Source organism: Theropithecus gelada, chromosome 11 (assembly GCF_003255815.1).
Source record: "Theropithecus gelada isolate Dixy chromosome 11, Tgel_1.0, whole genome shotgun sequence".
Classification (NCBI taxonomy): Eukaryota; Metazoa; Chordata; class Mammalia; order Primates; family Cercopithecidae; genus Theropithecus; species Theropithecus gelada.
Window position 1 is genome coordinate 115,968,122 of NC_037679.1, and position 17,692 is coordinate 115,985,813.

At 33.6% G+C, this 17,692-nt stretch overlaps 1 protein-coding gene across 1 annotated transcript in view; it reads right to left on the reverse strand.

The window, feature by feature from the left end:
- Positions 1-17,692, reverse strand: part of ABCC9 (ATP binding cassette subfamily C member 9) — a 137,357-nt gene that overhangs the window by 101,269 nt on the left and 18,396 nt on the right. Inside the window, exons 6-12 of the mRNA XM_025402121.1 lie at positions 12,023-12,189; positions 10,762-11,004; positions 8,158-8,352; positions 6,082-6,234; positions 5,416-5,571; positions 3,004-3,138; positions 1,047-1,209 (exon numbers count right to left, since the gene is read on the reverse strand). Of these exons, the coding sequence (XP_025257906.1) occupies positions 1,047-1,209; positions 3,004-3,138; positions 5,416-5,571; positions 6,082-6,234; positions 8,158-8,352; positions 10,762-11,004; positions 12,023-12,189 (1,212 nt within the window). The remainder of the gene's footprint in view (positions 1-1,046; positions 1,210-3,003; positions 3,139-5,415; positions 5,572-6,081; positions 6,235-8,157; positions 8,353-10,761; positions 11,005-12,022; positions 12,190-17,692) is intronic.

The following is a 17,692-nucleotide window of genomic DNA, read 5'->3' on the forward strand; positions in this document are numbered from 1 at the left end:
CTGTATTTTCTTGACGATCTTCAAGAAAATATCAAGTCATAAGCTCCCAAGGAGACAAGCTAAAAAGCTGCAAATATTTTTAACCCTTTTCCCATTTAGAAAATAAAAAGCGTAGCTCACTGCCAGTACTCATTTAGTTTTACATAAACACACTCTTTGAGGCTGAAGCAAATCTGATTGATTTTTAATGTGAAAATAAAATATAAAAACTGTCCTTGGAGTTATTTCTAAACAGAACTAACAAGAGAACTGTCACAATCATCTGAATCATCTATTTAGGAAAAAATCGGATTCATCAAATGAATCTTCGGCCAACGCTGTTCGAGAAAGATGTTAACATCATGCGTAAGAATGCTATGTTTTCTAGGATTTGACATTTTCAGTGATTGAGAGAGTTACTATATTTTGTAAACAGAAACACCACTACTAAAAACAGAATGCTACAAGTAGAATGATGTCTTTTGTTTCCAAAGTCGATATCCTAGAGTGATGCAAAATAATAATAAAAGCAAGATGTTTTGCGGCAAAGTTTTCTCAGAGTAAAAGCTACAGCCACAAGCGCTACCTGTGAGTATTCTGAGACAAATGCAAAAAGAGTTAAAGAATATTTGGGGACAAGAAGATCAATCATAATGTAGTCAAATCAATTTCAGTAAACATATTTTTACTGAAAACCAACTATTTATCCTAACTGAACTGATACAAGGGTTTTAATCACAGTTACTATTATCATCACCATCTTCATTTTACTGATGAAGAAAACCAAGGATTTCAGTTTGTAAAGTAACATAGTCAAGGGCACACTAGTTGTGAGGACTCAAATTCAGGTCTACTTGACCCTAAACCTGTGCTTACTTTGGTCTTTAATTTAAATGTAAACAGATAGCCTCGTGTGGCTGGCGGCTATTGGACAGCACACATTTAGAAAATAAATAGGTGTCGTTGAAGAACTAGAATGTTTCACTGATCACAATCTAAACTGAACAGACTGTTGGTTATTCTGGTTGCCCTTAAAGTCGCCTGTTCTTACAGCAACAGCAACTTACTGGAGAGTGATGTATAAAGTGCAAAGGTTTTGAGACTAGACAGTTCTTTCATTCTTGTTTCCTCCACGCTTTTGCAGAAAATGTGTTCCCAGGCATACAATTTTAGAAGTTTGATGCCTTTCAATATTTCATTTGTTTTCTTCAGTCTCTCAGTGGAATAATCCTATAAAACAAAGGAAGAAATATAATACTAGTTGCATCCAAGTGAATCAGAAAGGCAGGACCATGTAATGGACGGGGATTGAGGAGATCTTGATTTCTGACTGGTCACGTCACTCACTAATTAGGTTGTGAAATTCCCAGGAGAAGCAGTTAAGCCCTTTGTGCTTCGTGACATAAAGAGCTTAGTGAGATGGCCTCAACATTTCTTTCCACCTAAAAACATGTATGTCTCTGTTGCTGTGGTTTACATAAAAGCTAAAAACAATTTTCTAAAGTTTCACATGATTTCCTTGAATCATGTCTGCAGATAATATAGACATAAATTTAAATAACTAATAAGGAGATTTATAATGACTCCTAACATCTAACTTATTTTCTTCTCCAGTCAACTCTATCACTCATACTTACAGGAAGAAAAATAATAAATTTAAGAAAAGTTAGTGGGCTTCTTATTTGAAAATATGAAGGTACAGTGTTATGTGTATTCATATTTCATCTTCATAATTCAGTTATTGAAACTAAGCCTATTATCTTAGCTATCAAGATATTTCCACATACTTCTTTGTAAGCTCTTGGTTAAGGACTAATTTAGATTCATTTATAACTTGCAATAATTGTAGAGAGATTTGTAGCAGATACAAAAGCTTCAATTTAGCCAGCTGTTTTCAGCTTCCTTTATCACCACGTTATACTAGAATTACTAACAAAGTGCAATGTGACTAATTAACTATCAAAGGGGGCAGTAGAGTGGTCAAAAGACAGATAAGAGAAAGCAAAAGTAGCAAACAGCCTGGTTTTTGTTCAACGTTTTGTCTTTACAGGGTCTTAAATGCCTATCAAATGATTGTTCAATGAGTAAATGATTATGGTATGAATAGCTAAACGAAAGACAGATGTTTAGGACTCATCACGTCTCTCTTAAGCTGCTCTTCCACACCTTTCTGTATTTGTGTGCTGGAGTAAAAAGGATAGATGGCTCAGACGGAAATAATGAGTAACCTACCTAAAGTAGCAGAAAAACAAGTGATAAAAACCGCTTGCATGACATGCAACTCGCTTGTCACAGTAGAAACACGAACTTGAGAAACAATCCCATCAGTGGCAACATCTCTACATTTTATGCTTGATTTACAGACAGCCTGGCTCATATTTAATCAAACTTTATTTGTAAACATGCTGTCAACAATTTTATTATTTACAAATATTTCCCTATAAACAGCAAATTCATGCTCAAATAAAATGATTTCATGGAAAATTGAAGCCAGAAATGGTCGGTAACTGGGCTTTTTCTTGCTTGCCAAGTTGACCAGAAACATATTCAGCAAGAGCAGCTGCCACTGAAACATGTCAGTGTGACCCCATAGATCTTCACATGGTTTGAGTCTACCCTAGGGAAGAATAATTTCAGAAGCAGCAAACTTGACGCTTCCCTTGTGCCTTGATCCATTTCTTGCATGTCAATAACTGACATTCAGTAGCCTCAAAGTACGCTTAAGAGGATTCTTTAGACAAGTGATCTAAGAAGACTGAAAGCCTTATCACCTCATGGTACTTTAAAACATCAGGAACTGTAATTCTAGTATTTCGGGTCTACGATCATCAAGTTTTGAATTTCCAATCCACTTTTAAGAATTGTTTTTGCAACATGGAAAATACACATTTGCTGCCGAAGAACTGAAGTGAAATATAATTGTTTCCAAATTATCTTGAGTGGCAAGTATTAATTTCCTACATTATAAAATTAAAACAGCATTTCTCGATTTTTGTATTTAAATTTCCAAAAGATGTTACTTACAAGTGTACTTTTCTGAGCCTCTGCCAACTTTGTAGCAATAAAGTACTGAATTGGCGCAAGGAGCACAATGACAGCTGCACCAACCAATGCACTTGATCCAAGTAAATTATAGAGCAGAATCACGCCCATTATGATCTAGGGAGAAAAACACATGGAAAAGGGAAAATGAATGGGGAGCCATTGCATGAAAGGAAATAATTTTTAGTGTAAATGTAGTATTTCTTGATTATTATATTAAGTTTATTTGGAAGTCAACATATTAAGGTTCTCCAGAGGGACAGAATTAACCATCAAGTCAACCCAACTATGACAGTTGGGTTTTACTCTGATTTATTTGGGGAAGGCTAAGTGCTAGGAATGTATTTTTAGTACAATAATCTGTACAACTGATGTCAAACCAATTTATTGCATGAAGTTGCAAAGTGGTCCCATGACGCTTTTGAGCTTCTAAAGTAGTCTTCAAATTTTTAAAAGGGCATAAATTTTTTCTTGAAAATGCTGTCACCCACCATAAATTTGACATTCTATATTCTCTTGGAATTGTACTAGCTTTTCAAGGCTGAGAGGATGAAAAATAGCGGGCAGCATCATGTGAGTAGAGGATGGTTGTCCGTGGACTAAAAGAGAATGAGCTGAGCTCCTCACCTCCTTATGACTCCAGACGTCACTTACTGACAAGAAGACTGGGGATAACTAAAACTATTAAAAAGCTAAAGTTGGTGCCCTGTCTTAATATGCTTCTCTTTCTCCAAACCAAGGGCAAAACCATTCAGACCTATCTTCTCTGGTTTGCTATTGTCTTCTTTTTCCTTTAAAACTCAGAATTTACCCCTGCTTTCCTATCCTCTCTCTCTCTGATTTATCACAGCTCAAAACATCAATTAATGAACTGTATCCATGCAGTTCAAGTATATAATTTATGCCTATATGCTAATGGTAATAGCTTAATAGCAGCTTTCTGGGGGCAATGACACGTTTACTGCCTAGCTAATTAGGTAGTTTGGGAAATCCAATAAAAACAAAAAATTCCTTAAGGTCACCCATGATGCAGTCGTTTAGAGATTTTTGGTGCACTTGAAATTATACCACCTAGGCAGCTACCTAATCCACCTTTATATAAGTACATTTTGATAAAATGAGACAAAGTACATCTTAAATCCTACTTTGTGCCAAGCACTGTGCATACTACACACTTCTATTTGCCTTGGTTTTCTATTAAAAAATGAAAAGGCAAACAATAAGTTAAAAACTAGGATCTTCTTTATTACTTTATTCACTTTAATAAATGTGAGACACAGGGACTTAGATGATAAATTGTATCAAATAAGATCTAGTGCTTGAGCTTCATCTACAGAATGCAACACTTGAGATAATTAAAAATGTCCAGCTTATACAGAGGAAAAAACTGAGTATATTACTTTTCTTTTCTTTTCTTTTCTTTTTTTTTTTGGGATGGATTCTCGCTCTGTCGCCCAGGCTAGAGTGCAATGGTGCGATTTCGACTCACTGCAACCTCCACCTCCCAGGTTCAAGTGATTCTCCTGCCTCAGCCTCCCGAGTAGCTGGGATTACAGGCATGCGCCACCATGTCCAGCTAATTTTTTATATTTTTAGTAGAGACGGGGTTTCTCCATGTTGCTCAGGCTGGTCTCGAACTCCCAACCTTAGGTGATCCTCCCACCTCGGCCTCCCAAATTGCTGGGATTACAGGCGTGAGCCACTGCACCCGGCCTAAAACCTGAGTATATTTCTTTTGCCATTTTTAGCCAATTAGGGGAAGAAGAAAACATGTGTCTTTAACTAAAATGTTATTTCACATAGGAAATAGCTAAATAGCACTCCAGTTTGTCACTGTTCGTACCATTTTATACAGTTTGACATTTTGCAATATACTAACTATTGAAACTATGGGATTGATTAAAGCAATTGCTCTCGTTTAGAAATGCTATAAGAGAGCTTGCCAAAATAAAAGGGGTCAAACCATGGCTCTGTGACTTACATGAATCGAGGCGATAATACTAACAACTAACAATTACTGGATGCCCAGGAAATGCTGGGCACTACGTTAGATGTTATAGACCTATTAACCTATTTAACCTTGACAATTACCACAACGTTATGAGAAAGATACTATTATTATTCTCATTTACAGTTAAGAAAACTAGGGCTTTGAGGAGTTAAGCCCTTGTGTAAATGAGGGGCAGGGCAGATATTTGAACCCAAGCAGTATAATTTCAAATTTCTCTTTCTTAACCTATGCTATAACATTTCTGAGTCTCAGCTTCCTTTTCTATAAAAGAGTGTAATATTTGCACATTCAAAAACTAGACCTTTTATGAGCTAAATACGTTACTGTTCTTTTTGTTTTATTTCCTCTGCAAACAAAAATCATACTTATATTGATCTACCTACCTGAACAGGCATAGCCCATAGATTGGGACACAGGAACAAAAACCACATGAGTTGATTAGTTTCAATGGCAACTAAGTTGTTGATCTGTCCCAGAGTCATCTCCCCCATGGATAAGTTAGACGTAGAGAGCCTAAGGATTTTGTTATAAATCATGGCCTACCAAAAAATAAAAATAAAAAAAAAAGAGTACATAAAGTTCTACATTTAAAATTGACACTATGATTATTTTCATTGAAAATAAATAACAAACATTTAATTTTTTTTGAAAAAAAAAGAAAAGAAAAATTCTATAAGGTCATCTTCTTAAATCAACCACTACAGTTATTTCTATTTCAGTATACTTATTTCAACAAAATACAGACTTATTTTTTTCTAGTGATATAGTAAAAATATGCATTAAACTTTAAGCATAAGCTCTAGAACAAACAGAAAAAGGTAAGTAAACGTAAGATTTCAAAATATTTTTCTTCACATTATTTTAAAGTTATTTTTAATTCAACAGATTTATTAATTAGCTCTGTTTCTGTCATTAAGTACATTATAGAAACGTTGTTGTAATACCAAAGTGAAAATGGAATGAAGAAACAAAACTGAAGCTATTATTCTTATCACTGAATGGTATATAGCATTCTTAGGAAACAAGTATCATTCACAGCCTTTACATACCAGCAGAGCTCCACGGAGGTTAATGCCAGTCTCTATGGTTACATAGTAGGAAGCCTGCAAAAATGTCCTTTGCAGAATAAGAGCCAAGAAGAGAAGAACTGCTAGAACATAAGCGTTTTCAAGAAATTCCTTTGATGAGAGGGTTTCTGAAATCTTGTCCCCAAAGAAAAAATGTGACAAATTAAAACTCGTCTTTTCGTAGACCAGGTGTACAGTTTGCATTTACTACAAGATGCATAGTATTTAAATATAAAAATTCAATGTATCTATAATACAGCAGTGAAATACAATGCAAACCAGTGAAATACAATACAAATCCATAAAATCCCTGATTAATGAGTGACGGAAATGCCTAATTGAAGAAAAAAAAGGTAAAATGTATTTAAAAAAATTAGAATGCATTTCCTGCAAAGGTATATCCAACTTTAGTAAAATGGTAAGCAGTAAATAAAAAGGCAAGTTAGTCTACACTCTAATTTGGAAGTAGAAGCTACAAAATTGATAGCTGGTCAGCAAGACCAATGGAACAAATATACAATTTTGGTAGCCTTATTAGTTTAAAATAATTCTACTCAGTTGCCTTTTTCTGATTTTCAGACATCTTAATTTATACTAATAAAATAAATAGCAAATTGTAAAATAGGTAATTTGTCTATATCACCCGTGCAACACTACCAGTAACAAAACATGACTTACAAAATTTTGTTTTAGTAAGAATATGACTGAATTCAGCCTAAGGATATCCAAAATTGATTTTTGTTTGTAACAATAGCATATGGTAACTTGTTTGTTAGAAAAGAAGGAAAGATAACATTTGACTAAGTACATTATATCAGTTTGGACACTCTTTATTTTCTATGATTTAGACCTAGTAGAATTTTACTTCTGGTCCCTTCCTCTTTTTTCGTGGGAATATATACAAATGTACAAGTCCTATTCCTTCTCAGCAAAACATCTGACTGATATGTGTAAGGGAGAAGGGTAATGGATAAACTCTGTGGAATTTAGATATCCGTATGTAATTAGGCTAGTAGAGACAAAACATCACCAAAGTGTATTCAGTGGTGAAAATATCTGGTTCATTTCAATTATAATTGAACACTAATGTATGCAAGGATCTGGGCTAAGCATTGTGAACACAAATATGAATGGCTCACCATAATTGTTTCATAAGCTTACAACCTAGGTAGATAAGCATATCTCTAAGTAATGGGCTTCAGTAAGTGCCAACATAAAGTAAAGAGTATGTTAAGGGACTGTCAACGGGGGTCAAATTCCAACTAGGACGATCAGAAAAGGCCTCACTGAAGAGGCAACATTTAATGTCAGTTCTCATATTGCATAACATTTTAATAGGTGTGGAAAGACGGCAGGAAATCACATTGAGAGAATAGAAAAGGAAAATGGATTCATCTGGTGATAGTTTCTATTTGTGGAACTACGAAAATCAATACTTAGAAAGAAAGTAGGAAGTTCACAATGCAGTCTTTATTAAAAATAGAAAATAAAAATTATATATTTATGATAGTAAACACATAGTATTTTATACTATTAGCCCCAATATAATAACATAATATCTAATAAAATATCACAATGTGACTTGCCCTGATCGTTGTGAAACAGGGTGGTGGTTTTTATTATATAAGAAAAGAGAAATGTACAATATTACAAACCACATTTCTAGTGTTATTGGTCATAGGCCTCTAAAGAAGTGACTCAGCCACCTCTCATGTAAAAAAATTCTTTAAAGGATTGCTATAAAGATTAAATAAAACAATCAATGCGCAATTTCTACACAAAGTTTCTGGCACACAGTGAGTGCTTATTAAATGTTTACAGGCTCTGAATCTGAGAAATAATTTTGTTGGGCAGATTCATTCAATGAATAAATACATAAACACATGATTATTTTCTGAAAGGAAAATTACTGTTTTCTTTCCTTTAAAAAGCATTCAATTCTCTGAAAAAAAAAAAAAAGCCTTTTTGAACAACTCATAAAACTGCATTAATAAAAAGTGACAATTACAATGAAATCCACCAATAATATGTTTCCTTTGAAAAGCACCAGGAACTTACTCCAGTTGTGTTGTTTGTCCTATTCTGGGTTTCATTCACACGCTGAACTATTCCAGAAATACAAAGAGGTCCAGCAAAACCCAGTAAGTCAGCCAGATAGCGAAATGTGCTACTGAGTAGAATTGGTCGCCCAAAAGCTCTGTACATTGCAAGCCATATAGATGGAGTCCGATTTGGATGATCTGCAACTTTTTTCTGGGGGAAAAAAACAAAAACAAAAACAGATGTAACAAAATAAAACTACTTAGAGCAGTAACTAATCTCAAGTATGGAAATTCCTTCCTATACTTCAAAAAATATTTTAAGGGTTTAAAAATTGATGTTAATGTGTGCCTTTCAGCACAGCATGCATAATTCTGTATCCTTGCCTTCTATGCAAATAGTAGCTACTGAATGCATTTTAATAAAATAGAGAGAATGAGAAGTAAATAAGACAGTTTTTCTAAGACTCTATTATTTTAGTTATCAAAGGATGACACAGGATCCTTAAAGCCTAATTCATTTTCACTTTTCTTTGATTTGGTAAATGTATATTTGTCACGAAAATTGACAAATAACATTACATAGCAAGCAAAAGAGTAAAGCACAAAGATCAAGGTTACAGGCAGACTGGTCAAGATTTCTGGAGTTACTAGATCACCACAGGTTTGCCTATCCAATGATTGCAAACTAAACAAAACAGATTATCCCAACTTCAAGTTGTTTCTTCTCCATGGTGTTTCTTATCTCCCTGAATAGTAGTCAATACTTTAAAAAATTATGGTAGACTTGTGTTTCCTAGGTATTCCTCAAAGAAATGCAAAATGAAGAACAGCATTTATACTTGAGTCAACTCGGCTTCACATAGCTACAGTTGTTTGTTGTAAACACAATTTTAAGACCTGAGAAATTATCATAAAACTTAGGGAGGAGGTAGATAAAGTTTTTTCACTGTGACAAGGAATTCAACTCACTGGAGTGGAGTTCAATTATGTTCCCAATGTAACCCCCTGTTAAAACAAATGATTTGTTTTCCAAAGTTTATGTAGACATTAACACACCAAGTTCAAGCTAATCTCTCTTGTAAAGAGAACTCAGAAAAATTTAGCTATGCTTAGGAAAGACTGCAAACATCTTTACTTCAGCAGTTTAAAAAATTTTATGCAATACTTTTCCCAGAGGTGAAACCAGAGAAATGATTCAGATTCATTTGTTGTAACCTTTTCCTGCCATTTAATTTCATAACACATATTTCTGACACAAAACGGAGATTATTTTCATCATTTACCATAAATGCTTTGTTGATCTTGATTGAGAACAGCCAAAAACTCGTGAGCTGTTTTACCATACTCTATCTCCTTCCAGTGTGGTTGAGAATCCTAATATTTTAAATGGCAATGATATTTGCAGATGATTGCAATAGAAAACACACCTATCACTGTGGGTAGCATGAATGACTATTTCGAATGATAAAAGACAAAATGAAAATACCCAAAGACTCTCTCTCATCTTTAAATTTTTTAAAACAACAATGAATACTTAGGAAAAGTGCCAAAGGAAGCCAATTTTGGCAGTCATATAGGATAATACATGGAAGAGGCAGACAATGTCCTTTTATTTAATTTAGTCTCCCATTTTGAACTATGGAAGCTAAATTTTAGTCAGTAATATAAGGCTTTAAATTTCTTAAAATTGATTATTAGTTGGTATCTATTTTACCTCTTTATATAACAAACTTATGCTTGTGAAAAGACAATAACAAAAATTTCATGAGTTATTAATATTATATGGTAATGGATTAGTTATACATGATCATTGAACTTAATTCTTACTTTCCACTTGGTGACATGTCCCAGAGAAAAGATAGTACTCACTCTATCCTTCCTCATGTATTAATTGAGCAAGTAATAAAAGTATACTTCATTGGTTCTTCCAGTCTTCCAGCCCCAATTAACATGATTCAAAAGTACAGAGGAAAACAGATGAAGGAAATCTGCTTTGCTTTTACCATAGATATGATTTAAGCTTTGTGTCATCTTATTTTTTATTTTATTTATTTATTTTTTAAGGCAGAGTTTCACTCTTGTTGCCCAGGCTGGAGTGCAATGGTGCGATCTCAGCTTGCCACAACTTCCACCTCCCGGGTTCAAGCAATTCTCCTGCCTCAGCCTCCCAAGTAGCTAGAATTACAGGCATGCGCCACCATGCCCAGCTAATTTTTGTATTTTTAGTAGAGATGGGGTTTCTCCATGTTGGTCAGGCTTGTCTCGAACTCCTGACCTCAGGTGATCCACCCACCTCGGCCTCCTAAAGTGTTGGGATTACTGGCGTGAGCCATTGCGCCTGGCCTAAACTTTGTGTCTTTATATATATATATGTGTGTATATATATGTGTGTGTGTATATATGTATGTATGTGTATATATGTATGTATATATGTGTATACATGTATATGTGTGTGTGTGTGTATATATATATATATATTTTTTGAGATGGAGTCTTGCTCTGTCGCCCAGGCTGGACTGCAGTAGCCCAACCTCGGCTCACTGCAAGCTCTGCCTCCTGGGTTCATGCCAATAGGACCATTCTCTGTAATTAAGTACATAGAAGACAGATGCTAAATTACCTTCTGTTCTTCATATGCATCTTTCAGGCAAACATAATTTGTTACTGCTCTCATTGCTATTGGCAATTTTCCAATTGCCTTCAGATCAATAGGCTTTTTATGAGCAGTTATAATAAGTGTGTTCATCCACCAGTATGTTGCTTTTGACAGCAAATTCACAAATGGTTGAAGAAATCTCACTCCCAGATCCTGGAGGTCTTCAGGAGGCTTTACTTTCTGAGGATTCATGAAGAATACGTATCTCTGTGGCAAGAAAAATTCCACAGTATAACAATTAGTCCAATTATTTTCCACACATTAAAAGTAAAATTTCAACCTTTTCTACATTTTCATTTGACCAAAATGTATATTTTAAAGCCTCCTTCCATCCCTTTCTGAAATATTCTTTGAGATATTGCCTTCTGTTGTGACTAGATTAATTAGTTAATGCCAGAATTTTGCATGTAATCCTCTTGGGGTCAATCTGAAAGATCAGTTAACCTTTTAAAAGATAGTTTTTACTAAGAGTCAGTGTTTCATGATATCCTATGATAGGGTCAGCCAAATGAAGGTTTTTACATTGTTTAGATTTTAAAATGTGTTAACACCATTATTGAGTCTCTTGTTCTATGGTCTCCTGATGTTAACTGACTACTCTCCACATTCATTGCAGCATCTATCTTTCCACTCACCGATCAAGTTCAAAGTTCTCTGATAAAAAATGAATACTGGAAAATCTATCTCTAGTATCTCACACAACGTAACTGACAGTATTAAGTGGTGGAAAGTACAATCGATTTGCAATTACAAACCAGGTATGGGTCTTGACCATATTACTTTGGATATATAACCAAAGATATCTCTACAAGCTTCTTCATCAGTGAAATGAGCAAACTGGATTACACTATTTTCTTTTCAGTTTTACATTTCTGAGAATGCAATATTTTGCTTAACCCAGGGGTGCTTCGAGACCAATCATGGATGATTGAACTTTCTCCTCAAAACAATTTCTTCTGTAATATAAACTGAGCATAATATCTGACACATAGCAGGCATTTGATCAATCAAGATTTGTGAATGAATAAATAGTTTCTAGGGTCACACTGAGATTTCTGAAACACTGATGGCCTGAATTCAGTGATTAGTTCAACTTTATTTTTATATTTTATAAATCAAATACGTGTATTCATCCTTGTAAATACTAATGATTTCTGGCTAACTGTAACCTTTTATATTGGGGTCTTGAATCCAAATAACTAAACAAAAGCCATTAGCTACATACCCTGACTCGAATGACATTGATCTCCACAGCCATCAAGAGCCCATTCAAGATGACCATCATGCCTGTGATGCAGAAACGCAGGTTTGATATGTCCAAACCAGACTGACAGTACTTAACCAATTTTATTGTTTTGGTAATAAAAGCCATTACCCAATACAGGAATAGGGCTGAAAAGAAAAAGACAAAAAGAGAAAGATACAATCTTTTCTTAAACTTCACTAGCATTTGAATGTAATTATGACGCTTTTTAATAACAAAGGCAATTTTATGTACGATATTTCCACATGGTTTTACTTGGTAAGAAAACAACATATATGATTTAGTGTACTTCTGGAGTTTTGAATTGAAGGAGTAATAACTTCAAAATGTTGAGTGTTTCCACCCTGACCATACACGATAGATGGGAGGATGTAAAGAGACATATAATAGGATAAACTAGACTCTTCAAAATGTACATGTAAGTCTATAAATTTTAAAAAGCAGCTTTATCTTCTGGTCTTGTTTTCAAAAAGCCTTAATTATATGAATAATTCACAAGTTGGTATCTGTGTAACCAACTTCATAGGTGTGTTGCAAACAAAAGGATATGTTTCATGGTATTACCCGGAATTATCATGGAATTCATGTATCTATGTAATTGAGTTTATGCCTTACAGATTCTTATTCAAGTAGTAAGTGACTTTTCTTAGTCAAATGATTTAAAACACCACGCCCATTCACATAGCACAAAGAACAATGATCCTATAGAGCAAACTGAGAAGTCAAGTACTCGGACCAGAAAAGTGAGGATTGCACTGCCACAGAACTACAACCAACATTTTGCAGCCAATATGAGATAGAAGCAGAGACTTTCCTAGAAATATTTTGGCAAGGATACAATCTACTTTGCACTTTGAATAAATGTCAGTACAAATGAATATGGTCTAAGAAAGAAGAAATCTAAGACACACGTAAGACAATCCAGCTTGGACAACGTTTATCAGAACCAGAAAAGTTGAGTGATCACTTCATTAGTGAAAAATACTGAACATTGGCATATGAACTCGATGTATATCTTCTTTTAGCTTAAATGTAGAGTCAGAATGGATTCATTTAAAAAAAAAAAAGACCAAATTATGTGCTATCTAAAGAGATTCACCTTAAGTATTACAAAGAGTAGATTAAAAATAAGCAGATGGGAAAGATATACAATAAAAGCAATTAAGCATAAGAAACTTGGAGTGGCTATATTAATATAAAACAAAGCCGACTTCAAGACAATTATTATCAGAAATATAAAAGACTTTTAATAATAATAAAAGGGTCCAAATTTTAGAAAGGTACATTTAAAAATAGGCATATGACCAATGAAGATTTAGAAGATGTATTAGAACACTATCAAGCACCTCATACTATTTGATATTTATAAAACTATTTGAGATTTGGTACTCTAAAAATACTTCTAACATCTTCAGATAGTACCTACTTATTAACTGAATATGGTACTGGTATAAGTTATATGTTTAGTCAGAAAACAAAAAGAAATGAACTTGAAATAACAGAAATCATATAGAGTATATTTTCTGACCACAATAAAATTAAATTTAAAAAATCAAGAACAGTCAGACTATTGATTTTTTATTGCTACTTAACAAACTATAACAAACTGAGCAGCTTAAAACTGCACACATTTATTATCTCACAGTTTCTAGGATTCAGGACTTTGAGTCAGGGTCAATTGGGTTCTCTATTCCAGGCTCTCACGAGGCTGGGTTCTCTGCTCTAGGTTCTCACCAGGTTCTAGGTATTGACTGGGTCTGCTGGCTCAATAAAGACTCTACTGATTTGAGACCTTCCTCCATGCCATACGCTATTGGCTAGAACCCAGGCACAGGTCCTACTCACACTCAAGGCAACAGAGTCATAAAGGGCAGGAACATCAGGCACAGAGATAACAAAGTAACCTTTGATCTTTTCACACAGTAAGATATCTAAAAGTTTCTAAATATTTGGAAATTAAACAACACATTACTAATAATCCACATGTTAAAGAAGAAATCACTAAAGAAGTCAGATAATATTAAAATACATTATAATAAAAATACTACATATTTAAAATTCAAGAAGTACAACTAAAATAAGACTCAGAGGAAAATTTATAGCTTTACATATTCATTTTACAATATAAGGTTTGAAACTGCATATTGACCTTAGAAGCTCAGGAAAGAAAAAAAGGACCAAAAAAAGATGAAAACAATAGAGATGAATAGAAAGCAATAAAATAGAAAAATGAACAATTGATAAAATGAACAAACTCAATATTGTCACTCTTTGAAAAGACTAATACAATTGATAAGTCCCTAGCTAGACAGTTCAAGAAAAGAAGAACACAAAAACCAATACTAGGAATGAAAGAGGCACTATCCCTACATACCCTACATACTTTAAAAGGGGAATCAGGAAATATCATGATTCTGATATTTGATCCAAAATATGATGACAATGATCCAAAAACTTACATGAAATGGAAAATTACTTCAAAATGTACCTTATGAAAACTAACATAAAAAGAAGTAGATACTCTGAAAAGTTTATATAGTCACTAAGGAAATTAGACAACATATTTACTAAATTATAATAAAATTTAGACCTAAAATTTTACTAGATATAAAAAAGTATTAGATATAACACTCTGTCTAATAGAGAAATAAATTTATAATTTTAAATCCTCCCTTAGTCCAAATTCCAGGTTCATACGACTTCACTAGTGATTTCTATTCAACATTTAAGAAAGAGATAAAATTAACCTTATAAAAAGTCTTTCAGAAAAATAGAAAACACTTTCCAACTCATTTTATGAAGGCAGTTTAATGCAGCATGTATAAGCCTGAAAAAAGGAATTACAAGAAAATAACAGATGAATATTCTTCATTGCATAGATGTAAAAAGCCTTAAAAAATAAAATACAGTGATACCAAGTTGGCATAATATATTATGACTACGTGTGGTTCTTCTCAGAAATGCATTGTTACTTTATTTGAAAAATAGATCAATGCAATTTAGCACACTAACAGAAATACAATTTTCTTAATGGATATAGGAACAAAACTTTAATAAAATTCAACACCCATTCAAGACTTTAATCACACCCTGAGTAAGCTTTAAATAAAAGAAAACTTACTAGGCAAATAAAGGTCCACTATGAAAAACCTATAACCAACATTACAATTAACTATGAAAGACTGACCATTTTCCCCTAAAATCAGGAACCAGACAGGATTTCAGTCTTACGTCTATTTGGCATTTTACTGGACATCTTAACTACAGCAATATGACAAGAAAAAAAAAAAGAAAAAAGAAAGCATAAAGAAGGTTGAAAACAAATAGGTGTCTCTATTTGCAGATGGCATGTTTGTTTATATAGAAAATTTTAGAGAATGTACAAAGCAATAACTAAAAGTAATAAGTGAATTTCTAACACTGCAAGACGCAAAGTCAATATAGAAAATCATTTTATCTTATTTTATTTTTTATTTGTAGGTATATATTTATGGGTTATATAAAATGTTTTGATACAGGTATACAATGAGTAATAATCACATCAGAGTAAATATGGCATTGATCATCTCAAGCATTTATCCTTTCTGTTAAAAATAATCCAATTGTACCCTTTTAGTTCTTTTTTAAATGTACAACTAAATTATTATTGACTGTAGTCATCCTGTTGTGCTATCAAATACTAGGTCTCATTCATTCTTCCTAATTTTTGTCTCCTTTAAACATCCCCATTTGCCTCTCCCAGCACCCCACTACCCTTCCCAGTCTCTGGTATCCATCTTTCTACTCTCTGTCCCCATGAGTTCAATTGTTTTGATTTCAACTTATTTGATTCCCACAAATAAGTGAAAATATGAGACGTCTGTCTTTCTGTGCCTGTCTTATTTCACTTAAACAATGACCTCAAGTTCCATCCATGCGGTTACAAATGACAGGATCTTATTCTTATTTTATGACTAAATAGTACTCCATTGTGGTATATGTATCACAGTTTCTTTATCCATTCGTCTGTTTATGGACACTTAGGTTGCTTCAAAATCTTAGCTATTGTGAATAGTGTTGCAACACATGGGAGTGCAGATATCTATTCAATATACTGATTTCCTTTCTTTTGGGTATGTACCTAGGAGTGGGGTTGCTGAATTGTATGGTGGCTCAACTTTTTGTTTTTTAAGGAACCTCCAAACTGCTCTTCATAGTGGTTGTACTAATTTACGTTTTCACCAATAGTGTACAAGGGTTTCCTTTTCTCCTCATTCTTGCCAGCATTACTTATTGCCTGACTTTTGCATACAAGCCATTTTAACTGGAGTGAGATGATATTTCATTGTAGTTTTGATATACATTTCTCCAATGGTCAGTGATATTGAGTACCTTTTCATATACCTGTTTGCCATTTGTATGTCTTCTTTTGACAAATATCTATTTGGATATTTTGCCCATTTTTTATTGGATTCTTAGTTTTTGTTCCTGTAGAGTTGTTTGAGCTCCTTATATATTCTGTTCATTAATCCCTTGCCAGCAGGCAGTTTGCAAATATTTTCTCCCATTCTGTAGATTGTCTCTTTACTTTGTTGACATTTCCCTTTGCTGTGCAGAAGCTTTCTAACTTGATGTGATCCCATTTGTTCATTATTGCTCTGGTTGACTGTGCTTGAGGGGTATTGCTCAAGAAATCTTTGCCCAGTCCAATGTCCTGGAGAGTTTCCTAATATTTTCTTGTAGTAGTTTCACAGTTTGAGGTTTTAGATTTAAGTATTTAATCTATTTTGATTTTGTTTTTGTACGTGGTGAGAGACAAGGGTCTAGTTTTGTTCTTCTGCATATGGATATCCAGTTTTCCCAGAACCATTTACTGAAGTGACTGTCCTTTCTCCAGTGTATGTTCTTAGCGCTTTTAAAAAAATAACTTCACGATAGATGTATGGATTTATCTCTGGATTCTATATTCTGTTCCATTTCTCTATGTGTCTGTTTTTATGGCAGTACAATGCCATTTTGATTACTACTTCTCTGTAGTATGAAATCAGGTAATGTGATTCGTTTATTTTTGTACTATTTGCTTAGGATAGCTTTTACTATTCTAGGTCTTTTGTGGCTGCCTATAAATTTTAGAATTGTTTTTTCTATTTCTGTGAAAAATATCGTTGGTATTTTGACAGGGATTGCATTAAATCTGTAGATTGCTTTGAGTAGTAAGGGCATTTTAACAATGCCATTTGTATGTCTTCTTTTGACAAATGTCTATTTAGATCTTTTGCCCCTTTTTTATTGGATTATTAGTTTTTTTCCTATAGAGTGATTTGCATCCTATAGAGTTGTTTTACTCAATATTTAATTGCATTTCACATAATGGAAGAAACAATTGAAAAATGAAATATGAAATAAATTTCACATGCAATAAAAGAAGGAAAACAAAGAAAAATACTTGAAATAAAGTTAACAAAACATGAAAGACCTCTACACTGAAAACTACAAAACATTGCAAAGGGAAACAAAAGACCTAAATAAATGAAGAATGCGTTGTGAAACCCAATAGTGTGAAGATGCCAGTTATCTCCCAAATTGTTTTATAAATTCGATGCAATACCCATAATGGTCCCATCATGCTTTTTTTTTTTTTTTTTTTTTTTT